This window comes from Neolamprologus multifasciatus, chromosome 18 (genome assembly GCF_963576455.1).
Source record: "Neolamprologus multifasciatus chromosome 18, fNeoMul1.2, whole genome shotgun sequence".
NCBI classification, from domain to species: Eukaryota; Metazoa; Chordata; class Actinopteri; order Cichliformes; family Cichlidae; genus Neolamprologus; species Neolamprologus multifasciatus.
The window spans coordinates 17,024,675-17,050,909 of NC_140456.1; the positions used below are offsets into that span (position 1 = coordinate 17,024,675).

Consider the following 26,235-nt stretch of genomic DNA (forward strand, 5'->3'; position numbering starts at 1 on the left):
GCTGCTTCAGAGAAGTGACAAGAGGTGTGTTAGGGTTGAAGGGGACGGGAGCCTGACAGTCAGCACCCAGGGATAAAAAGCCAAAAAGTTTTTTAATATCGCAAAAAGGGAGAAAAGCGCCTGCGCAGAAAGAGAAGCCGCAGCAGGATTATCGCGCTGCAGAGCTGTCACACCTGAGTGGTATCTCTATAAGAAAAAAGTTTATTTTCTCTCTAAAACCCACGTGGGACAAGTCAGCAGGGTTCATGTGTGACATATACAGCCTGGACTCGCACTGCGTGTCTCCACAATGCAACATGAGCTGGTCCATGGAGACTCCTAACTTCTACGAGAGCACCAAGCTGGGGGGTCCGCAGCAGGGGGTCTGCAAGCCGGGCAACAGGAGCGACGGCCCGGCGGAGGACGGCACCATGGTGGAGCTGAGCACCACCCCCGCCATGTACGACGACGAAAGCGCCATCGACTTCAGCCAGTACATCGAGTCCATGACAACCGTGCCAAACTTGGAGCTGTGCAACGATGAGCTCTTCCTCGACCTGTTCAACACCGTCAAGCAGGAGAAGGCGGATTTCTACAACATGCAAAGCTCCGGTCTGCCCGGCGGCATGCAGCAGCTGTCAAACGCCTACACAGCAGAGAGGAAGACGGACGGCGCGCTGGGGAAGAGCGCCTTCAGCGCACCCATCAAGCAAGAGTCCGATTGGAGTGACAGCGACATGTCTTCATCCCTGCCTTCCCAGATCGAGACCTGCGCGCAGACCTCCGTCAGCCTCCCCACGGGGCAACCGACCCCGCCGACCACCCCGGAGCCAGTCTCCGCCGTCAGCTCGGCCAAATCCTCGCCGCGTAAGCTGGGCAGGGAAAGGGGGAAGAAGGCGGTGGACAGGTTCAGCTTTGAGTACCGACAGAGGCGAGAGAGGAATAACATTGCAGTGAGGAAAAGCAGGGACAAAGCCAAAAGGCGCAACATGGAGATGCAACAGAAACTGATTGAACTGAGCGCCGAGAACGACAGGCTTCACAAAACCATCGAGCAGCTAACCAGAGAACTCACCGGCCTCAGAGAGTTCTTCAAGCAGATGCCCAGCTCCAGCTTTGCGGGCTCCACGAGTGCAGAGAGCCGGTGACAAATTCTCGAGCTGCTTTGAACTGAACTTTCAAGAGACATACCTCAACAGACACTTGTTTTTTGTTTTTCTTACCATCTGTACCAGATGTATTAAGCTTACCATAATGGCACTGGAAAATATGATGCTGCCATATTTTTGTGGGATTTTTCCTCTGTATTAAATTATTTTACCACTGCATTTATGTGTTGTTATACCTGATATGGTACTTTTTTTTTATAATTCCAAACTTTCTATAAGAGCCAGAGCATGATCTTTTATATAGTTTGTATGAAACCTTGAAAAGTTTGTTTTTATGTTATCTGTAATAAAAACATTGCTGGAAAAATTGCAGAACTGCCTGGTCTGTGGGTAATCTTTGTATGTCATGATTTATGCTTGAGGAAACTGACACAAGAAGTGCGACAGGAAACAGAAAGTGAGGTCAGCAAAAATGAGCCTTTTATTGACACAAAGCGAGTTAATCTTAAACACAGACACAGAAAGGATGAAAAAGTTTAAAAAAAGACAACATTTAAAGCCAGAAATCTGAAGTTAATGAACCCACGTGGGCTCCTTTTGACAGCCTGCATGCCACTGCTCTACCCTTGGGCTGTCAACCCCTGGCTGGTTAGATCACATATCATTAACACAAACAGGACCTTGTCTCTTCACAGCCTGTTCCCTTCAGCAGAGCCTCAAGCTGTCAGGGAGGCCTTCAGAGGGAGGGAGGAGGATAAGCTGGCTCGGACCGAGGCCCAGCGTGCAGATCCTTGGAGCCAGCTGAAGCCTGAGGATTGATCTCATTAGTTCCTTGCCCTGACAGCATCAGAGGCAGATTTCTTCCAGGCCCATCCACAGGGCAGGCTTCCTAGTGATGACTCGGACATAAACGGGGATGGGGCCCACCTCTTTTCCCAACACGGCCTCCACATCATATCCTGGGAACTGAAACAGCGATGTTAAATCACTTAAATCACAACACTTAAAATAGCTCCCTCCTATATCTCCCATACATAAAAAAAAAGTTTGACAGGAATATGCAAGCATCCTTAAGCCCCCTGACCTCTGCACTCTGGCTCAGGAGTAATTCTGGTGATCTAAGTCTGAAAGCGCATGTTGCATTTGCTTAGTTAAAAATAGCTCCAACAGCACCAGTGGGTTCTTGAGGTTAGTAAAAGGCAAAAAATGATAATCAGGCCGGGAAAAAGAGTGTGCCAATATTTTGGAAACGAATTCCTTCAAACATATCAATGAACAGCACGTTTTTTGTTTTGTTTTTTCAACTCAGCAGAGAAAACTTAAATAATGCTGACTCGTGACATATCGACAAAAGATCAATCCGCTCTTCAGATGAGCTCAGAGTTATGTAACAGCTTGATAAGCACACCTACCTCACCCCCTTCCACCTCTGTGGCATTCAGGATGGTCATGATCGTCCTCTGCTGCAGCTGATTAAAAAAAAAAAAAAAAAAAAAAAAAAAAGAAGACATGGACACAGTAATGACTTTTTAATCATCACCTCAGTGCAGTAAATCCAAAACCAATGCTGCACCAGCGCACTGTGCCCTCCGCTTGGTGACAGCTCTCAAGGGTTAACGTATCAGCCGTTCGATAAGAACAACTCTGATAACTTTATCAGTTTGGCTTGCTTAGCTTTCTGATTGCAAAGTCACACACCAGCTTTTCCACAATAAAATATCTTTATGCAGATGTGCTCAGCCTTTAAATGTGCAGAATGTGGTTTTTATCTTTATGAGTCTCGCTGTAAAAGAAGGCCAAGGCAGCGCGGGATGATCCACTGTCCTCAAGGATGGACACCTGATCTATTCTAAATTCTGTTATTTAATAAACACTTTAAAAAAATGTGTTGCTTAAAGCAACAGCTCAGCACCTAAAATATCCACTCATTTACCTTCTTATCGCTGTCACACCTGTGTAGTCAATATGAGGCTAGGCTAGATTAACTTTTCACTTGTTTGTGCAGTGCAAATAGCTACCTGTCTCTGTCCAAAGGACCTTTCTGATTATATTTTGTGCACGTGTAGCTCAGTTTTTCTGTACTTTGAAGGTCCAGCTAAGGTTGGGCATTGCAAAGTAGCTTGGGCTACAAATGCTGCGGTTTGTGGCATGGTTCAGGAGAATAATTAACACTTTATATCTGATTATCTGCTGTTCAGAGAATAAGAGAAGTCACTAAAGAGGATATCTACATTACCATTTTAATCCTACGTGTGTCATTACGCAGACTTGGACAAAAAGTGACACCAATTTTCACATTAAAAAAAGTGTTTCTGCGATAAGTGGTCATAAATGTTTCTAATTTCTAATCTGGCAATCGGATGAGGAAGTGCTTTCAGTATCAGATTTAATATGACTGCTGTTGTAGCTCTGTTGCTTTCATAGCATTAAAGAATATAACAGACAAAAATTTGAGGAAGTGGCCGTCTTATGGTGGGCAACAACAACTGCTGACTGCTACAGAGGGACTTTTCTGTTGGGGGACTGAATTTCTCCTTTTTGAAAGACTTCATATTACAGATATTGACCAGAAAGTTACTGTCCCAAACCGGAAGAACCGTAGCACATCATTCCCTGTAAAATACTGAACTGTCTTTTCAAATCTCAGGTTTGTGTGGAATGAACAGACCAGATAATCTGTCTAAATCAGTGGCCTGGTAGGTGGATTCACTTACGACTCAACCTCCTTGCAACTAGTTAAAACTCATGGTTGCCTGGTGACTGCATTAAATTTTTTTTCCTGTTGGAGACCGATTTCAAGTGGTTGCAGCCAACTACTCCTTGGCCATTGCATGCAATTCATTTGTGGTAATACAATCATTAACTGTGATAAACAACTGAAAAATGAAAATCCGTTGATGTCTACGTGCACAGAAATTCATATAACTACTTAAAACTAATACAAAATATTTACAAATAACTGACTGTAAAATGACATGACATTTTATAGCAGGCTTGTTAACCTGCTATAAAATAAGTACAACCAGTTGGCAGCCAGCTGAGTCAAGCCCCCAACTGCAAAGAAGATGAGTTGCAGACAAACTGCGTTCATTGATGTGCACCAACTCAAATTTATTGCAACATGCTGGCAGTCAGTGTTTATAAATGAGCAATTATTAGCAAACCTTCGCCAATCTGTGTAGGAGTGACTGCAGTCAGTGCGAGTCAAAATTGTGATTGTTTTGAGACAGGTTGCCTCCCACCAGGCGATCTGTGCAATCGCCTTGCAGTCGAAAGGTTGCTGATATTGCAATATGCATTGGTGGCATTCTCGTTATATCTTTTTATGGCAGGGTTACCACGCACCTTTATTATTTTGCAGTTGGTTATGAGCTTCTGGCTGAAATCTGAATCAAAGCATTTGAGGTTAATCACCATATTACCACAAAGAAAGTGCATGCAGTGGCCAACTTGATCATATTCAGTTGCAAACTCACATCAGACTGAATTGGTCTAATTGTTGCTTTATCACCATCTTGAAGAACAAAAGCTGCTTTGAAGAAGAAGGCAACTGACTGTGAGTGCTTGCACACCTATCACTCTTTTCCCTTGTGTGACTGTAGCATTAGTTCAGAGCCAGGCTGATGCTAAGCTAACTGTCTTCAGGTTGTTCTGTCATGCACGAGTGGTAGTGATCTTCTTATCTAACGGGGCAAAGAAGTACAGTGCTTAACAAATTTATTAGAGCACCTGTCACAAAAACAAGAAAACGCCAATGTTTTTAGAAATCTGTCAGAAACTTGGAGCCGGCACAGTGGACTTCTCTGAGAAGTCGAAAAATTCATCAGGCTGTGTTGATTTACCATCACAGAAACATAAAATGTGAAGTAGTAATAACCAATATATTTTTTAAATATTACACTATTCTTTTAAGTACAGTCCTGAAACACTTGGATTTTGTGACTGTGATGCTGTTCTCACCTTCACCTTCATGGTGCAGTTACTTAATGAAGAAGAAGTCAGGAAGACTTCCAGCTGAGTCTTTGTGTGCGGCTTATCCACGGCAGACTTACAAGAAACACAGTGGAACTTCTGACTGCAGAAAAACACAAATATAATGTGATACTTCTGCCAGGATGACAAACATGAAGCTAGTTTGCTTAATTGTGAGGACCTACGGTCTTTCAGCTGAAAGCTCTAAGTTGTCACTTCCACAAAGATTACAGGCAGGCCACGAATACGCCGTGCTCTCATCCACACCGACAACCACGCCTGCAGACAGAAACAAAACCATTAAAAATGACAGGGGGGACATTCATGCATGCTGCACAGCTCTGCAAGACTTTAGTTTCTGTTTTTAACTGGTTCTTTTTCATTTCTTGATATTTTTAGCCAAAGGAACAGCGATAAATGTTCGACGCACAAGCTTGAAAATGTGTGCATGCTGGTGACAGGGTGTAAGCGATAAACACATCCCTTTCAATTTTTATCTGAGATTGTCATGATAAATGCAGCAAAGACGCACTCCCTGCCTAAACATCATCACACTTGACAACCACAGTTGCAGCCCCACGACTTTGTATCCTTACACAGGATACTAAATTCAAACCTGATAATAGCTTCTTGTACTTTCCATTTTGGGCCTTTTTTTTTCCACTGGTGATTTCCAGAAGGTGTGAGTGCAAGACACAAGCTTGTTTTATTTTCATTCAGCCATCTGACCAAACATGTAGAGCAACAGAGGCCAGAACACAGTGTGATTTTTGCCCTCCATGCTGACATGAAATCAGCAGATGTAGATTATTATCTGCTTGAAGCAGCTCTATAATACACCACATTTACATAATTGGAGAAAAACAAAGAAAGAAAGCTTCAAAGCAAGGATGTTTAACCAAAGTAAGTGAGGTTGGTGGCAGTAAATTTAATTAGTTGATATATACTTTAATTAGAACTCATACGGGTAGTTTATCATTTATGTTTCAGATGTGGCAGCTGGTGGCGATCATAACTGGTGTTAGTAAACATTATAAATCCCTAAAAGCAGCAAGACTGCTTGTGTGCACAAAAAACAATTGAGGGAAAATGCCAACGTTCCCTCAAACTGTAACTCATTGTCACCAGAAGTTTAAAGCTTCGGGGGAGGCAGGCGGTTTAGTGAAAAAATGTAACAGGAATGGACAAGAATCCAGTCATTTTTCATGTTTTGTTTGCAAAAAAATCCTTTACAATTGCAACCTGAGGACAGTGACTAACAAACAGAGTGCAAACTCCTGCATCCACACCAAAGCCTCTTCTTGCGCTGTAAGCACACACTTGGCATGTTCTCCAGGAATTGAGCTAAATGGAAAAGCACGGGATCGAGTGAAAGGCAGAAGCAGACCTGTGAGAGTGCAGAGGGAGTTGGGTGTGGTCTCCAGACTCAGTGGATCCAGTCTCGCAGGCTGGGGCAGGGTCTTCGCCTGGGGCTCAGGCAGCGACTGCAAAAGTAATTCTGGCCTTTTTGTGGACTCGAGGCAACTGTCGGAGCACACCTGAATAACTGACTGCTCTGCGCAGAGAAGGACACCTGGAGGTGCAAATGCCAAAAATGAAATATCACATTGAAAGAACAAGTTCTAGTCTTAAAACTGCTACTGTGGTAAAGATGTAGAAACTACCAAGTAGAAACTGCCAAGGGAAAACAGGAAGCACCGCATGCTTCTGATGGCTGATTTTACAGGTGGGCTTCAGCTGGCCATGCAGAAGTACAAAAAATAAAATATAATGTAGTGCAAGTACGGTTAGGTTCATAAGTTTCTGGGCAATGACGTGTTTTAAATTTTTCCTCTGTTCACCACCACAAAGACTTTTAAATAAAATGCAATTCGATGTAAATAAAGTGCAGCTTTTCAGTTTTAATATGAGCAGCTAACCAAATGTATTAGAATAACTGGTCAGGAATTGCAGCTAATTTTATACTTCATCCCCCTTAAAGGCTCAAAATTAATTAGACTCTTGGTTGACAAGCAGTTTTGTGCCATTTTCGACATTAGGTGAGTCCCATTTTCTAATTTTTCCACAACAAATACAAGCAGATAAGAGTTTTGATGATGTGACTGATAATAGAAGTAACAGGATGAACTCTGATGTTTACATATCTATACTCTCTGCTCAGATTCACAGAAAGATAATGACCCAGAGCAAACTCTAAAAGCAACCCTAAGCGTTTCTCAAGCCATCACCTCATCTCAACCCAATGAAATATGCTATTCAGTTATAAAACTGAACGCAGAGAGACCCACAAACGAGCAGCAACTGAAGGCGGCTGCATTAAACCCCTAATAGAGCAAATGAGGAAACACAAAACTCAAAGGAGGTCTATGGGTCCATGGTTTCTAGACTTCAGGAAGTCACTACAAAGGATTCTCAACCAAGTATTAAAACAACCCTGATATTTAAAATTATGCTAGTTTGTAACAATGGACTTTGAGGCTATGAACATGGGTTACTATGAATAAAAAAAATGACTGAAATTTTGAAACAGTAATGGAAATCCCCTCAAATTAAAGCTGAATGTTTGCACTTTGATCACATCTTGATTAGGTGAAATTAAAAAAAATAAATAAAAAATGTGTCACAGTCTGAAACTTATGGACAGAACTGTATAAATACTGAAAACTAGTGACTAACTTCTGTAAAAAAAAATGAAGAAAAACACTTTTTTTTAGTTTAAATCTTGCAGCTCAAACCCCGGCAGCCTCATCTCGTCACATTTCCCATACCAGCTGTGAATCATGCTGACTTTGGCTAAATTTCTGGAAATGAGGACTCCCTCTGGGAGCAACTACTCTGAGCCCTCCGGAGCTTTCCAACAAATGTGACTTTTACAATAATAAAATGTATTTTTTAATGTCTGATTGAACATAAACACAGAGCATCTGTTTGTTCCAGAGTGACCACTACATTCAGATGCTTTCAGAAAGGTGAGCTTGTGCACATCCGCTGCTGAGAGATCAACAATGTGTGAAATTCACCTGTATTTTGATCCTACGAATCTGCCACTAGGATAAATAGTATGTAAGGAATCATTTCCATATTTTTATTCTTGGGCTCTACTCGAGTATCTCTGCAGTTAAAAGAGGCGTGTGCTTGTGTGACCGTTACTTTAAGCTGTTTCCAACAACACTGCCTCGCACATGAAAACAAACCAGTGTGTGCAGATGAACTGATAGACATTAAGTCAGCCAACAAGTTGTCCAATAAAAAAAGAAAAAAATAACAAAAAAATCATAAAAACATCTGGAAAGATTCAGGAAGCTCACACTTTTTGTAACGACATACAACTGTTTGTGCAACTTTTCCCACACAAGAGAAGGAGAGTGCAAAAATAAGTACAGAGCTACAACTACCACAGTGATGGGAACTGTGCCTGATTGAAATTTAAAACAAAATCCTCAAACTACAATTTTGAGGTACTTACACTTTCCTAGTTAAAGCTTCAAATGTCTGTGTGCTGTTATCAGTTTCACCAGAAACATTTCACCTGCTTTAACCTTTCTATTTATCCACTGCTTTATTCACAGCGCTCAGGTCCTCAGACCAAACTCATGTTTGCAGTCGTTAGGCCTGATGGCTGTGCCCTGCAGTAGGCACCTACTGCCTTCCTGGCACCTCCATCCTCAACATCCTTTATCCAATATAACCATCTGTACAAAGCTGTCCAAACCCTCTCAGCCCTGCTTCTCTAACTCTTCTCCAAGCAACTTTTTTCTCAAGCTGAGTTGTAATTTTTATTCCCATGCATCCTGGTCACTCCAAATCAAAATCTTAGTATATTAAGCCCTGCCTCCTGCCATTTTTCTCAGACCTCAGGGATTAATAACTATGAACATACTTCTTCCTTTTCTATTTCAAACTTGATGATTGGTTATTTAGATTTTGTTTGAGCACATATGTGTAAACATCTGTATGCGTACTTGTATAAACAGGCATCTGTCTAGATGTGTATATGTATAAATTGTTGTTTTATATGTCTGAAATGAAAGGTTATCAACATCATCTGCCCTAAAAAAGGTATTTGTATAGCAGCTGCTTTGCTGTATGACCTTTGTTGGGATCCATCCATGTGGTTGGGAACTACTGAATACCACCTCAAACAGTCATATAGCAGTTTAACAGTGTAACATATCAGAAAATTTGTAACCATAGATGTTTTATTTTATACCTACCAGTGCTACAACACTCTAAGTTTATTAAGCTGATGATCCCAGTTTTGATTTCGTCCTGAACACAATTTTAAATGCAGCTCTTTTGCTTTCCCTCCTTGTCAGAGTGACTTTTACACACATGAGGCCACTGTTAATGCTCGAATGGTTTACATAAAGCTCTACCGTGTTCTTTGATGGCATCGCTGAACGACAGGCGACAGACAGCGGGAGAGTTTAGTGTTTTGAGGACGGAGGAAGTGAGCACACAGGAAGTGTTCACACACAGAGGCACAGTGCGCCTGCACGGCCTCTCTGACTGCTCCTCCTGTAGACTCGGGTCGGTGAGCACCAACCAAACCTCACCCTGGCCTACATCAGTGTTCTGTAGAAGAAACAGAGACAAAGACAATAAAGAACACAGGCAGGGAATTACGTGGAAACCCAAATGACCTAGAAAGAGGCCAATTAAAGGAAACATGACACAACATAGCTTACAAAGCAGAAATCAGATGGTATTTATCACTTCTGTAGAAGAATTGCCTGAAAAGAGCTACGAAAAGAGGAATCAATCAACAAACAATGCTGCTGAAGGAGTGCAAGAACACTAAAAAGTTTCAGTGCGGTGAGTGCATGGCAAAGTCCACCACTTTGATCTGAGCTGTTATCTCATCTTGGTCAAAGTTTAAAGGTTTCACCAATCAATGGTGAAGAACAGCGAGGCCTCGCACAGGCTGTCATAGACCGGGCGATATGAACTCTACGTCAGAGCTTATCAGCACGTTAGTTCAAATGATCTCAACAGGAAGACTGCGGCGCTCCAGAGGGCAGAGTGTTTGCTCTGTTCTTTAACAGAGGTTCAATTAAATTGCTCTTTTTGTGGCGTGACAATAAAGATACAATACCTGCATTCTCTTGTATAAAACAGTGGCAATAAAAGTGCAGCGGCAGGTTTTCGTCTCGCTCTGAAAAAGAAAAGGTTCGAATCAATCTACTGAAGATAACTTATCTCAATCTGCTGAAGATATCTGTGTGCGTGCTCTGAGAAACTGTTCACCTGCAGTATGTCTCGTAAGGTACGTTGTGCAGGGTGAAGGTAAAGCAGGGAAGCAGTCTGATCCTCGGTGGGCTCCACTGAGCTCTCCTGGCCTGACAGCAGGTAGCAGAAACTCAGAGGTGGAGCCAAAGGTCGGCTTTCCTGTGGACACAGGACACGGCTAAGTCACAGAGCGTTCTCAGCAGTCTACTGCCTTCACACGGCCCTGAGAGCTCTACACACTGAGACCAAAGGAGATGAATGAAAACACATTTCGGAAATTGGCAGTATGGATTTCTCTTTTTGACGTTTTCATGGTTTCATCTAATTTAATTAAGCTGCTCTATGCTGACTTCCCCTTTGTTAAAATGATCCGTTTGACTCTTCAGCAATGCTACATTCCCGTTTTATTGCAAGAAAAAGCTGGAAATAAGAGACAACTGCAAACTCAAAGTGGTTCCAAAGCTCTGTGAACCACTGCCCACATCTCAAATTTGATATGTGATTCAGGCAGGTCGGGTGGTGTGTTCAATAATGACCAAGCAGAGTTTAGTCAGTGGGTGGGGTTAAGAAGGGTGATTTTATCTGTGCTAAAAGTGCTGTGAGCAAGGATGAAACAAATGCAGTTAAACAAGTTGCTGTTGATTCAAAGAAATAAAAAACTGTGACTCTGAAATGTCTTTCTCTTATTTTCTTTTGTTTTGTTGGGACAAACTTTTCACCGAAATCTCTACCGCAGGTTTCACGTATGCTGGAAGAAAACATCAGATGGTTGCTGCCAACTTATAGATCACATCTCTGAATGAGCGAGCATGAGGAGGAAAGAAGTTCAAAGTTTAATTTGGTTATCAGGATGTCAACTAAATTCACAGTTTATATAAAAGCAGTTTTATTCCTGTTGCGTTTCAGTTGTCACAGTTTTTGGGGATTTCTTTCTGTGTTGTATAACAATGCAAACTGAACATATGTGTAATTAATTAGGGCTGCAACAGTAGCTGAATTCATTCATTATTAGTTTGTGGTTTTCTTGACTCGCAACGTAAGCATGGTCAGTCCACGTCCTGTTGTTCCTGCTTTATTGGAGGGAAATATTTCATCTAATTTCTGATCACCGAATTTAAAAAAAAGGATTGTACTTGGAAAGAAAGCATTGCAAAATAAACAAAAATTGGTTTAGAAATTATTTTACTACAGTGCTAACGATTTTGTTTGGGATCTGAATTAAAAAAAAGAAAAAATAGACATTTCAATCACAAGTTTTAAATGCTGCCTTGGGCCATTTTAAAGGCTTAACAACTCATCAGCTGAATACAAAACTATCAGCAGGTTAAATCTGGTTTTAGCTCCTGTTATAGGGCTCAGCTGAATTATCTCTACAGTGAGGACTTACACTTGGCATACTAAGTGAGTCTCCATGATCCTTGAGAGGCATCGCTGGGGGCCACAGGCTGTCTATCAAGCTGAAAAGCCTGGAGCTCCTGGGAGTGAGACAAAAGAGAGAGAGAGAGAGAAAAAATACCTTGATGTATGCTCAATCATCCAGGTAATCAACAAAAAGTTGCTTCTGTTATGTGGATGTTGTGTTTTCAGTGGGAGAAACGTTTTATCACTCATCCAAGTGACTCTTTGGTGTCAGCTGAATGCAGGTTTCTTTAGGGTTTATAAGGTTGCTGAAAACACTAAGACCAGATGAACTGAATGAACTTTTTGGGGGAGAGAGAAAATGTGAAAAGAGGGGCACGGGGATGGGGGGATGGGGAGGTGAAACTAGTGAGTAAGTGATATGGAGAGCTTTCACAGCCAGTTTCACTTCCACTGAAACAGTTTTCTGCTAAAACAGAGCTTGTCCTAACAGCACCTAGAATTAACAGTGAGCATGCTCGGGCTGGCAGAGAGGAGAACCACGCTGAAACTGCTTCTTACCGGCAGGTTAAAGGCTGGGAAACATTCACACCCTATGCAAATTATGATATTATTGTGGCACAAAAATAACAAGGTTTGGAAAACCAATTACAAGTGACATGAATTGTCTGTGACTTTAAGCTCTGATGACTGACATTTGCCATTTCTCACCGCAGTCTTAATCACCGGAATGACAGACTGGAGCAGGATCAAACTGGATGTGCTTTTATGATGTTTAAGTGACGTCAAACTCCAAGTAAGGACTCAATAATTACAAACTGGGGGGAATAACAGCAAGTTGCAACTCCAGCATATCACGTCAGTATCCCGCTCTTTTGTCTCTCTTCTAAGAAGCCCTTTCTGAGTTCTGCTTAGGTGAGAGCTGCCAACTTGTGCATGTGTGAGCTGTCATATCACCCAGTGGTTAACAACCTGTTAGTCAGCCTCTAATCACAGAGTTTCTTTGTGTGGAACTGGTTCTGCAGCCCAGTCGAGTCCAGTGAGGACTGCTCAAGGATGAGTAATGACAAGCTAACAGGTCTCATTCAGGACGAGGTGATTTTAATGCTGCCTTTGAATACTTAGTTTAACAAAAGTTAAGCACACGCATCTGAATGCAACGAGTGGCAATGGCCACCGCAGTCTGTTGTTAGTGATACTTAAATCTCTTTTGTTAGTGGGTGATGACTGATCATTACACATTTTCTATTTGATTTTGTTGGCAAATCTCCAAAAAAAACAAACAAAACCCACGATCAATCAATCATTTCCTTAATGACAACCCATACGGCTCACATGCCAGGCTGATACTGTAACAGAATAGTTCAACCATTGTTCGGTGACAAGGGCTTATTGACACTCACACATCTGTCTCTAAAATAACATCAAGTTAGCTCGGGCTACAATAAAGACAGGAGGAAATCTGATAGCCTAAAACAACTAAAAGACACCTAAAACAAGTGTCGTTATGTTGACATACAGCCCTGCTACATGTAGCCTGATATTTAATGTACAGACATGAGAGTTGTGTTAAACTTCTCATGGAACAACTGGCAAGACAGCAATATGTTTGCTAGCTGAAACGCGAGCAGCAGATTTAACTGATCTCCATCAATTTCAGATATTTCTGGTTTGGCCAAAAAAAGATCAAACCAAGATCTGCCATATAACTGGTGTATGACGCTATGAAGTAACTACAACCAAGTGAGCGTGAGTTGAGGTTCAAATACAAATACAAAAAAATTGTTCTCTATTTATCAGCAGCAGTGACTTCTTGCAGTCTTGTTATCTCAGAGGTGTTAATTAGTTTGCTTTAATGTGGATTTATGGTCTGTCTGAATGTTAGGTTTTTGGTTCTGGGTGTACAAATCTATCCCACTTCAACGTTTCACATCTTTAAGACACACTATGAACAGACATGAGTGGAGAGCACGTCTTGTTGTGAGAGACTGTAAATTCCTTTTTAGGGGATATAAAGACTAAGAGTATCACTCCATGATTCATAGTCCAAAACAATCCCTATTCATCTCATGCTGGGTCTTGGGCAGACCTTCAGGTCATTCACTATCTGAAACATGCTGTTTCAGATAGTGTTTTTAAGCTAACTGCTTAAGCCTGTTCCTCGCAAACAGAAGGTTTGAACAGCAGGTGGGTGGGGCTGCAGAGCTGTGTTCCTGAGAAGACCATATTAGGCATATCCACCCTTACTGACATCACACAGAGCAAAGAGTTAAACAAACTGTCTGAAGCTGAGTCTGATCCACCTCATTTACTCGTACATACTCTGACCACGATTAATATGAGCAGCCACCATTGCAACAAATGACAAAAATAATAAGGGAACACATAATACGGTATGATTTCTAGGATATGCTTAGAAGTCCAGTAGTCACAATTTCTCAGAAACACATGCCTGATTTAACTCAACCTCACGTGTTTTGCCACTTGAGCTAATAAGATGGTCAATGTGCACCTCTGAAGATAGCCCATCCATCAGTCTCGCCACAGACACCCTCTGGGGAAATTATAGGCTGCGATGGCACTGAAAATACCAAGGATGTAAACATACCCTCAGTCGGTGTCTAAATGTACCCATGTCAGTTCTTCTAACTGCTACTAATCTGGGATCTTGACTATGGAACTCACGAGGAAAAGCGAGTATGCACCTCAGTATCACTTTACATGTAAACACAGTCACACTGCTGGCAGAACAACATAATCTTGTTCAAAGCCATAGCACTGCCAGTTCTCACTGTATTGTAAATGTGGTTGTTAATGCTTTTAAAAATCAGGACATTCAAAGATAAGCATACTGGAGAGTCACTGAGCACAGCACATATGGTCCCCAGGCTACTTTACAAACACTTCTTAAAAGGACTTGTCTGTCACAAGCATCCACCCAGGGCAGTTTGTCCCTGATGGCTAAAGACTGAGAAGATAACCTGTGAAGCAAGATTGGTATCAGTCATAGCACGAACTTCCCCCAATTTCTGGGAACTGAAATGTAGATAAAAAGGCAAAGAGGACTTTGTGTGTGCGTGTGTTTGTGCTCTTTTTTAATGCGCTATTATTGTGTATCCTGTTAAAACCAAATGACAGCACAGGTGGTGAGGGCGAAGAAAGGGGAAGGGGGACTCTGGATTACATAGTTCTTAATGCAGGGTGATTATGCGATTAGAACTGTATAATATTACAATATCACAAAGAGAAGCGGAAGATATGGGTCTCACCTTCCTCGTGTGACCCGCTGTACCACTTTAATGCCTCTCAGCATGCAGGTCTTCCCCTGCCACATCTGGCAGTACCGGCTGAGGTCATCCTCACAGGGCAGGAGTTGCAGCTGGACCACACTGAACATCCCGTAGCTGTCCTGGACGAGCACACACAACCTGGGAAAAGTTAAGTGATTAACTATTAACATATTAAGTAAATCACTTTTTTAAAAAAGTTGTGACTCTCCTTCTATAACCTTGAAGATACGTATTTAATAGACATGCTTAATGCATTTCCTTCCTTGTAAGTGCTATGCTTATTTCAGACTCCTTTTTTGACTGAATAGAGTAAAAAGAAATCTAAGGTTCATTTTCTATCTTAAACAAGCCGTTCTTGCTTCTCTCCCCTTAACCCTGCTTTCTTCTGATTGGTTGACCACCACAGACAGAAGGTTTGAACTGTAGGGGAGTGGTAACAGAGTTGTGTCCCTGAGGTGAACATTTAGGTGATGTCTGACCTAGGTGACTTAGCCAAGAGGAGAAAAAACAACGCAGTCTGGAGCCTAAGCTTTAGGGCTTACAGGGCTTATTTCTTAAATGCTGACCTCACTTTTTCATTTGAAACTGGATACGTATTGTAACAGATCCATAAACAATGTGGTATAAGGAGGATAAGTGCATTTGACTCTTGTCGGTGGTCAGAGATTTATAGAAAACTATAAATATTTGTCATAACACCCTCTGAGAGGATGAAGTGAAGTATACCTGACAGCTTGAATCAAATGACGGTATTTTTTCAGGACCTCCTAAGAAGTCACTTTTCTTTCAGGACTCTCTGCATTAACGTAAGGTTCAGTCGTTCACCTCTAGCTGGCCACAGATGCCTACAATAGGTTTGTCCTCCATTTCTAACTTTTGTTAGAAATTTTTCTGCCTAGTTGACAAATTTTATCACACATAACTGGCATGAATTTGCGTCTCTGCAGACTTTTAAATGTAACCATAGTTTAGTTCATTTGCATTTAGCGTGAACAGACCCAAATATTTATAAACAGACTATATGGCCATGATATATATGCTAGAAGCAGTTTATTTAAACTGCTTTCCACAGCATGTTGGTGTGTTTTTTTGGGACACCATTTACCACCTTCCAAGCTCCAGATATATTTAAGATTTATATTTAAGATGTGTCTTTAAAAGGTGAACAGTACACACAAAACCAGAACCCACTTAAACAGCATTGCTATTTTGCACCTCAAAACTTCACGCAATATCCTTTAAATGTATGTTTACACGTTATATAGATGGATTTTTCAAAAGAAGCAGATAATTACAAGCATTTTCCAACAAATACTTGTCAGGGTTTGTTATTCTCTAACAACAGGATTACTTTAATCAAACTCAGCAGCAACTACTGGCTTGTTACATGGGTTGAATGTAAATGCAAATTAACTGATCAATAAATAATGTCAAAATAAATGGTTTAGCACAAGTGTTTGTGTTGAAAATATTAGTGTAACATATTTTCTTATTCCCCTTTAAAAGAAATACATTTTTATTTACACCCATGTAGTTCAGGATTAGTCCTGAGATTTATGACTGTTAATGCTGGTGGCTGGTTTGACAGGTTGCCGCTGACACAGAAGACCTTTGGCATACAAAGTTATGAGGCAGTGAACTGCTGTGTATGCCTGCACTCTGCTGCTCCCATTTAGCGAAGAGCTTGAACTGCTACAGGCTCCACTATCTCTCCCAGTCAAGCCCAGACACAGCCCTGTACCAGCCCTGAGAGTAAACAGGAGAGTTTATATTCCCTGGTTAGACAAGCAACGGCCAGAGAAGAAGAAGAGAAGGAGGAGGAGGAAGAAGAAAAACAAGGGAAAAGGGAGGACTGTCCATAATGCATGTGGATGCATGTGCATACAACAGACAGAGGAAAGTTTTGAGACTGTTTTTAACCGACTGATTGGGCCTACGAATGTTTTCTGTTGCTATACTTGGGTTCTGTCTGTGTTTGTTTTGAAGGACCTGGAAATAGATATCTAAATATCATTCCAGACATGACTCTCGGTGGTATAAGCCAAAGATTTAACCAAGATTATTTTCAGTTGTTTGCTTAATCTAAAATCCCAAATCAGACATATACAACACTTTGTTAAATTAACAAGTTATTTTTGACACACCAGACCGAGACAAATGCTGCCCTCTCTGGGGTTTTTTTTTTTTTTCGCTTACAAAGCTGTAAACATGAGTGCAGAAGTTCAGCCTGTATAGCACAGTAAATGAACCCCTGCTCATTTTATACATGATGTTTATCAGAGAAAGGAACAGCCAGCAAGTCAAAGACAAAACTTTAAAATTCTTCCAAAACACAGTAATGTTTAAAAACACATTTATATTTATATATATATCTATATTGACTACAGCTGGAGGAAGCATGGACTACTACTAACACTATAACTTGATTAACCAGTTTTCTTTTGTTTTTTTTTTAATATACAGCCACACCTCGTCTGAACCTTGTTTTCAGTCCTATTGCCACCGGTGTAACAAATCCAGCACGTAGCCATGCAGTCTGCCTTTACAAACATTTGTAGAAAAATTGATCGTTTTAAAGAGCTCTCTAAATTTGAGTGTAGTTCTGCAATAGGATGCTGCCATTGCAGCATCCTATGAGGTATGTTGCTGGGGTCAACCTGGTAGGATCTCCAAATGCCTATTAGTTTTAAGTTAATAGGCGGGCAAGGTGATTTTTATGGAGTTAAAAGAAACAAAACAATGGATTGTGGTACCTTGCCCAATCCAGGAGCCAGGCCCAGGACAGAGGCGTGCACGAGAGTGTCTGGTGGTCGGGTCACAGGGGCCACCCGTTCTGTAGACCTATACCTTCCCAATCTCTGGTCACTCCATTGTCCTACTGAGCAACTTCACCTCTGACATGCGCAATGATACTATGACCCTTTGGGGTGTAGTTGGATGTGACACTGCAAGATCTGAGGGTAGCATGTTTAAAACTGAACTTCCAGATCTTACACCAGTCTTCGGGTGTTTTCACACCTCTGGTGTTCAGTCAGTTTAAATCATACCCTTGATGCACTTTGTTTGTGCAGATTGAACACAGTGCAGTGATTGTACTCTGGTACAGACCAAAACAACTGCACCGAAACAACTTTGGAGGAAGTGGTCTTGATGTGGTTCCAAATGAACTCCAGAGTGATTCGATTATGATGTGAACAGGACCCGACCTCTATCCAAATCAACTACCAATTGGTTGCAAGTTTGACCGAATAACCTTCCCGTAGACACCTATGCTTTATATTCTGGGATGTGGGAAGGTACTATAAATGTGGCAAGGTCTGTACGGGCAAGCAGCTAGCAGTAAAATAAAGGTAAATTCTCCAGTAGCCCAGAACACACCACCTTCTTGCTGTATTTACTTTTGATGCTCCTACCCCAGACACATCTGGCCAATAAGTGGACTGAACATTCTCATGTAGTTTGTAGAAACACATTTTGGTTCGCTTGGATTTTTCTCTGTGTGAAAACAAACCAAACCACGGGGAAAAAATAACTAACCAAAGAAAATGAACTATAGGTTAGAAAACACCATCAGAGAGGAAAAGGGGCTATGCTTCTTACTGCTAATGGGAAAAAAAAACTGTTACTTTGTTGGTTTTGGACTTCATTGTTCAGAATCTGGTCCCAGAGGGTGACGGGAAGAATAGGTGATGTCTTTAGTGGGTGTGATCCATTAGGATACAAATGGCTTTCCCTCGCAGTGGCCTAGTGTGACTATTACCAAAAGAGTGTAGAGTTCCACTGATAACACTTTCTGCCTTCCTCACCACCTGTTGCAGGTCCTCTCGGTGAACCACACCATACAGCAGTAGGGCAGAAGGCTCTCCAGTGCTGACTAACAGAAGTCGGTCAGCATGTGATAAAGGAGGTAAAAGTTATTGCTGACTCAATAACATCAGCATTAAGTTCGCACTAGGGGCTTTGTGGCATGGATTTCCATGGCAAAGCAGCTCCTGTAGGTGTAATGTGTAGGTGGCCTCGCATGACCCCAACATATTGTGTATTTTGATCAACCAATAACTAAACCTCGAATCAGAGTCATAGAAAACAGAGCAAAGCAGCAAATCTTCTCATTTGAGTATGTGAATCCACAAACTGCGAGGTATTTTAGATAAATGGACGACTTATCAGTCATTTGCTTAAATACAGGATGAAGTATTTTTTATGATAAAACAAAAACTTGGCTGCTTGCTTGATTATATCATTTACATATGTTAGTAATACAACTGGCTCAACTTTAAACGTTTTTAATATCTCGAGAAAACAGGCTGGCTGTATTTTTTGCATGTTTGTTTGTTGGTTGACAAATCCCATGAACAAGTGCAAAAGTAACAATGCTTTTCTGTTTGTCCAGACCTGACCAAGCCTGGTGTTTCCTGCTGGAGGTGTTCATATTTCACTGATCCAAACGATTATTTTCTTAAAGGACATAAATTGCAGTTTTTCTAAACCAGGAGTAAATAAAGTTCACATTGAAAATCTTTTAGTTCATTAATACACATTTCTAATGTTCTATTAAGTATTTATTACAGCATATTTGCTACTGATAAATACTCAATAGAACATCAGACATTAGAAATGCTAATCACAGCTTGTTGTGATTCTTATGCACTCACTAATAGCTTTGGAGGTCTATTTAGTATTAGTATTATCTAAGTATTTAGTATTTTCATTTAAAAAAAAGAAACAAGTTAATAATTTAAAACCACAGCTACTAACAGCACAAAGCGTGGGTGATTAAAAAAAGCTGCATTTTATCAAAACAAGCCCGACATTGTCAACAAATCAACATCTGACCTTTCCTAAAATATAAATACAGCTGGTAGAGTCTTGCTTGGTGTAAATACACTTTTACTTTTCGTAGAGCATGTTCAGTCTTGAAGCATGAAACTTGATAGGACACCTGACAGACTGGAGAGAAATGGGTGACGGGACTTGTTGTGGTGCTGGCTTGTCATAAACAACTACCTCCCCCCTCTGTCAGCCCTTTTAGCTGTTCAAAGACCTACTTCCTCACTCCCCTCACTCCCAAAAAAAAAAGAAGAAAAAATATCCTCAGTCACTGGCCAGTTTTAGTTACAGGCCATTTTCAGGAATTTGTTTTTGTGAGTGATCACAGAATTCTCAGCAACTCAGGTTTTCTTCCAGGAAGTGCAATCCACTGGGTCTGTGCTTACACACATATGAACTCTTTCAGTCACACTGCGAACGCATGGAAGCCAGCGCACATTCACATTACTTGGAAAAACACCAAGTTAAAGTCCCACACATTAAGAATACAGCAGAGAGGCCTCATTGGCGGGGGGCGGACAGGCGGGATTCCTTCCTATGTGCTGCCCACCAATCACTGCAGACAGAGTGATAAACACGTTTGTAACAGGATCCCTGCAGCACATTGTGTTCCTGCTCAACGAAGAAAAAAAGAAGGAAAAAAAGAAAAAACAACCAGTCTCTCTCCACTTCCTGCAAACAGTTAATCTCCTTGTTTATTCCATCCCAAATTTACGGGAACTTAACATCTTCTTCAGGCATAAATATCATACTGGCCCGTCTCCCTCGTGTTTTAACACACACAGTGGCTAAGCAACAAAAGGATCAAATAAGAGCGCTGACCAGGCGAGTGAGTCATAGAGGCCAGGGACACAACATGAGAGGTACAAACTGTCCTCGTGTTTACACAGAATGAGCCCAGTGGGCTGCGAAGTAAACTACACCGCTCTCCGCAAAGCAGCCATGTATTCTGAAAAAAATAACACAAGCAACAGATTGTAGCACATGATGTTACTTCTGAGCAGCAATGCAAAGCAAAGACTCTCATAAAAAGACATACAAGTGATCAAAGTGATGCAAAGCTTGCCCATGTTATCAAAAATAAATAAATAAATAGTAATAATAACAATAAATTAAATTCAGGAACGGCTGGGAAACAAAATAAACTTTGTGTACCATGTTCACATCTGTCACAATAAAGGCGGCTGAGTCATCCTGATATTCTAAACTTGAACCCTCGTGATCGACTGCTAACCTCAGCCCCACCTTCATCCTTTCACTACAAACCCGAGGCTGCTGAATCTGGTCGAGCCAGAGAGAAACTGAGGAAAGGGTAAGTGTGTTTCCGGTCAGAGGGCAGCTCATTTGTTTACCAGCCACAGAAGCAGCATGGCAGGAGTGTCATGTTACAACCGCAGCTCATGTAGCCTGTCAGCTGACCGGGGATCTCCTCCCCTTACCACTGATGGTCCCTCGGGTCCCTCTGCTTGGAGAAACCACTGCTTTTATTACTCAGCAAAAGGACAAAAACAACAGGCCTGGGGAAGGCCAAGGCAACTGAAGGTCATACTTACTGGATTTGCTTCAAATGTAGCACTTACTGATTTGTTAACTACTACAAGACCACACAAACAAGTCATTTCAGTAAGACTGGAGGATTTTTGATAATTTAGCATGTATGAAACAACAAAAAACAGATTTTCTTGTATCTGCAGTGGAAACAAACCTGCATTTTATGTGTGGCAAATCCACAGATTCATTACTCATCCCTGGTAGTAAACCACAGCTCTGCTGAGCATTCGAGCATGTTTCATTTCATTGCAACTTCACTGTTTTGGTTCAGTCTCGGCACTCTCATCTGCGTCATTTGCTGCCGCACTCGTATGCAGCGCTACATACAAAGTAGGACATTTGGTAACTGAGGAGACAAATATTTACCTCAGGCATTGTTGGAAACAAAAACAAAGCTTGAAGGATTTTTGTTTTAAATTTTATGGGTGGCTTCAAACACGTCTACAAAGAAACGCTAGTAGACGTGAGACTGAGCGGCTACCACTTGGTCATGGCTGAAGGAGAGACCTGTACCTCGCTCACATGACTTACTGGTGATGCTCAGCAAAGTGGAAGGGAACGATTTGGTGCATTACGGTAATCAGAATCAAACGGGAAAGAAAAGCTACTTTCCATCCTTAATGGACAAGTATTATGCTCCCATAATCCTGTTTACAGCAAATAAACTTTAATGAGCCAATGACTCAGTCTACGGAAACATGATCCATACTGTCAGAGGATCATAAACATGTAGAAAGTCTCAAGGGAGACCATGAAATACCTACGAAAAGTAATCAGATTTATGTTCCTGGAACTTGATTTCTTCCTTTCTTCATTTACTATTTTATTGTTGGTGTCATAGCTAATCATTCACATCCAGCTACACAAAGTGATGCTGTTCCAGGTCTAAAAGGACAAAATATGTCCATATATTTGGAGCCTAGTCGGGGTGACGTAAGTAATTACTCCTCTCATACCAGAGACCGAAGCTCACTTCCCACACATCGTTTTTATACTTTCTTTGGAATTACTTTAACACTTCAGTTGCTTTTTTTTCCTCAAAATTCTTTCTTTGACTGAGTTTAGACAATCAAACTGTTTGATTAGGGTTAGACAAGGCTAATGATTACATTGAACACAAGAACACAAAGCTGGAACTTCATCAACAAGTGCCCTTGGTATATTACTTTTCAAACTCAATACAGACTTTTCAAATTAAAAGCAGTCTAGTTAAGTGGCTTTTATTGTGAAATATTTGTAGTCATATATTAAGAGTGTGAAAAACCCCCAAAACCGAGCGAGTCTCTGAATGTAAAAATCTGTTCGATTTTTGCAAAGTGTAACTAACTGGTTATTAGCCAGCAAAACAGTTGTCTACAATGTCATAGGTGGGTGACTCTGCAGAGCCCAGGAGGGCAAACCGCCTTTCAAATACACTTCACAGTAGAAGACCATACGGTTGTCAGTTTCCCATCGTTTTCACAGACCACATAACAACTCAGAAGTGGAAATACAAAGACATGTGAACAAACTGTAAGTTCTGGGCCCATACGATCCACATACAGCCCTTCTGTAGATTTACAATGACTAAAAATAGCAAATATCTGCCAGAGAAACAGTTTCACAATGATTTAGATATGAACTGTAAATGATATACCTACAAAAAAACAAAACAAAAAAAGTAAGGACAGCTATATGCATTTTCAGGTAGGATGGGAGTGAATTACAAGGGAGAAGAAATTCCTCACCTGAGCCAATTAGGTGCATTATTTATTAATTTTTCTGTTAGTTTTAGGGCTCACAGTCTTATTTATCACTGAGGGCAGACAGGACCTGGAGCTTGGCAGCTGGATTACAGTTGTACTAGTCTGTCATTGTGATGAAAGAAAGTCTATCCAGAGGCTTACTCTTACCCACAACCATGGGCTTGTGACTAAAGGGATCACATTCAGACTCAGGCCTGATTTAGACAGGGAGGAATCGTTATAGAGCCTACGGCATAACACGCACAATTTGCCAACATCTTTGCCGGAATTGACGCTTGTGCATTATGGGAAAATTGATGCTATAATTATGATCCCTTATTATTAAGGCCATGATTGTTATTCTGTCACTGATGAATTTAAAAACTGTGTTTAAAGAGGAGCCTGAAATATACAGGACAAGAGGAGTCAATGATACTAATGAGGCCCATCACAACAGTCGTGGGCAGCATCGACCAAATGTGTAATTACATTTCTTGGGTGCAGTGGTTCCAACATAATAGGACATAGATTTCCTGGTGAAAAATCCCCAGTCGGAAGAGGAATCCCTGCACCTTTCTGGTGGAAAAAAGCCAGAAAAAGTGGTGCAGGTATCTGATCAAGTTGTTGCTTGAACGCCTTTCTAGGGGGAAACATGGCAAACTGGGTTATACTGTGCAACTCTTTTGGTCAATGAATGCTAGAGGATACTAGGCTATTTTACCGAAACAGCAGAGTCCATAAGCAGATTCTGAAGACTGCAGATAAATGACTGACAGGCGACACACGGTGTAACAGTTAATGTTTTGTCTTAAAAAAACAACAACAAATGAACAAAAAGATTCTTAAATTATTTGCTGATTAAATGAAGGAAAAACAAATCTGCCTCATTTGTTTATGACCATACATTTTCTGCAGTACCAAGAGGAATTATGTTTTAACATGTGAAGGAAAAACACTTTGGTTTCCCCTTATTAAGGTAAGAAAAAAAACTGCTACAAAGCTGCTCCACCCAGAGGAGTGCGAACGGGCAACAATTCAACTCAGACTTGCTGGTGCACGAGATTCTGAAAACATCATGCTGTCTTTCCTGAGAATTGGCCAGAACCATTCACAGAGGGGCTGGATTCAATTAGAAATGTTTGTGTCCTTTGTCAAGCAATGCCATATGGCTGGAGACAGCGTGAGCACTTTGTGGGGCCTGCTGTGCTGTGAACAATAGCTCGACCGCTGAGACACATCGTGCCACCGAGGAGAAGCATGCAAAGCCCGAGAGCAAAGAAACTAGCATGAAATTTGAACAAAAAGAATAATCTCAATTGGGGCAGAGCTCTCACAGCAGATAAAATACGATTCATTTTTCCCAGCTGTTTCTGGCTTCAAGTGACAAACCAAAAGGCCTCCCTGGGATCCCAATTATGAGCTCGCCCAACAATACCTTGTTTTGCCTTTCTCTGCAGGAGGAGCTGTAGAGGACCTGAGGGGAAGTCTTGGTTTGAGGATGGACACAGGAGAGCAGTCAGCTATGGGGATGGAGTAAACTCTCTGCACAACCACCTCTACATCTTGCTCCACAGAGCCAGCCTGGCCGAGACCTTCGATAGCTTCCAGGAGAGAGACGCAGTATTTTGTCAAAACTCCAGAAGGCCCCAAACTGCACTGAGCAACCTGTAACAGAGAAAAGCAAGAAAATAACATCACATCGCCCCAAAGTATGACTTCTCAGAGCTGAATAGGTGATTTAATCAGTCAGCTGACTGGTAGAAGATTACGCTGATAAGTACTTTGATAAGTTTGTAGGCATAAACAGTCAACTGTCACTTGTCTCAACATCTCAGATATGAATGAATGAATGAATGAACATCTGGATTTCTTACTGAGCTTAAAATCAAAGTTAACTGGATAAAACAATACATGTATTGAATCTGGAAGTTAGTGATAAGCAAACAATTCATTCACTGATAAGATAATCAATAGATTATTTGATATTTAGAGATATTTTTAAAAGACATTAAAAAAATGCAGGCATGTCTTATTATTAGAAATGCACTATATGACACTCACCAATACATTCAAGTATGAATATAAGATACATCTTTGTTGGAAGAGAGTGCAATAAGCTCCTAGACTTTAAGGTTGTTTGTGTTTTTAAATAATTAAGACTTTTTTTTTTTTTTTTTAAGATAAATGCATAAACAATACATAAATACACAGACGAACATGGCCAGTTTACACTGTTCTTAAAACACGCAGACAAAGAAATGAAAAAAAGACTATAAAAGCTATATGGGCAAAAGTACTGGGCCACCTACACATTTCACAGGCGGAGGTTGGCCAATGGAAATGCTGTGTGGCACACAGTTTTTTGTGCTGATGTTAATGTCAGAGGAGGCAAGCAGCTCTGCGGATAGTGGGTCTTTTTTATTTATTTAATTTGTTTTAAACACACTATATGTCTCAGCACGCAGTAACCTCACTTTATAATGTTACGTGGTTTGGCACTTCTTGGCTGAGTTGCTCTGTAACAATACCACTTACAGCTGATTGTGGAATATCTTGGAAATCTCACAAACTGACTCACTGTAACAAAGGCATCCTATTACAGTATCATCCTTGAATTCACTCAGCGTCAGTGTTTGTAAAGGCAGACTGCATGAACTTTATACACCTGTGTCACTTTTATCCATGCAGTGTATGATCCTTCACAGGTAAAAGAGAACTACAATTTCTGCCTTTCTTAGCTCCATAAAGGAGAAAACAGCTAAATGTTCTCTTTTTAGTTGATCAACTAAACTTCATGAAAGTACTGCTATTAAAACTCACTCAGTGAATCAAACATATACATATATCAATCACTTCTGATTGCTACAGCAGCAGAATAGAGTGATTCCGCATCCAACTGAGACCATTTATTGTTTATATCTGAGATCTGTATAAAGTGAGCATGATTAAACCTGGGGAAAAAAACAACACTCTTTCTGTGTTGATTTCATAATTATAAAGTCATAAAAAACATTGATGCAAGCCTCAGAGTGTTTTGTGTTTATACATATTGACTAAACCTGAGCAGAAACCTTACAGCCAGTAGAAACCTACTACACACATAATCATAAAGTGCAGTCATTTTCGTAAACTGATGACAGGAGTTTTAGAGGCATAATACGGTTTGTATAATCTCCTAAACGCCTTCCTCTT

General features: G+C 41.0%; 2 protein-coding genes and 1 long non-coding RNA gene across 3 annotated transcripts in view; 2 read left to right on the plus strand and 1 right to left on the minus strand.

The window, feature by feature from the left end:
* Positions 1–1,463, plus strand: cebpd (CCAAT enhancer binding protein delta). Its single transcript, XM_085141720.1, has one exon. It carries the CDS (start codon positions 246–248, stop codon positions 1,125–1,127), a length of 882 nt encoding a protein of 293 aa, XP_084997846.1. The 5' UTR covers positions 1–245; the 3' UTR covers positions 1,128–1,463.
* Positions 1,258–26,235, minus strand: part of spidr (scaffold protein involved in DNA repair) — a 45,578-nt gene continuing 20,600 nt past the window's right edge. Inside the window, exons 10-20 of the mRNA XM_085141701.1 lie at positions 24,479–24,708; positions 14,918–15,076; positions 11,677–11,764; positions 10,308–10,448; positions 10,156–10,215; positions 9,437–9,635; positions 6,448–6,633; positions 5,246–5,339; positions 5,049–5,163; positions 2,501–2,557; positions 1,258–2,054 (exon numbers count right to left, since the gene is read on the minus strand). Coding sequence (XP_084997827.1) covers positions 1,935–2,054; positions 2,501–2,557; positions 5,049–5,163; positions 5,246–5,339; positions 6,448–6,633; positions 9,437–9,635; positions 10,156–10,215; positions 10,308–10,448; positions 11,677–11,764; positions 14,918–15,076; positions 24,479–24,708 — 1,449 coding nt within the window. The 3' untranslated portion in view covers positions 1,258–1,934. The remainder of the gene's footprint in view (positions 2,055–2,500; positions 2,558–5,048; positions 5,164–5,245; positions 5,340–6,447; positions 6,634–9,436; positions 9,636–10,155; positions 10,216–10,307; positions 10,449–11,676; positions 11,765–14,917; positions 15,077–24,478; positions 24,709–26,235) is intronic.
* On the plus strand, positions 18,852–25,213 carry LOC146497670 (uncharacterized). Its single transcript, XR_014870915.1, has 2 exons — positions 18,852–22,555; positions 22,669–25,213. It is a non-coding gene; the product is annotated as an uncharacterized LOC146497670 (long non-coding RNA).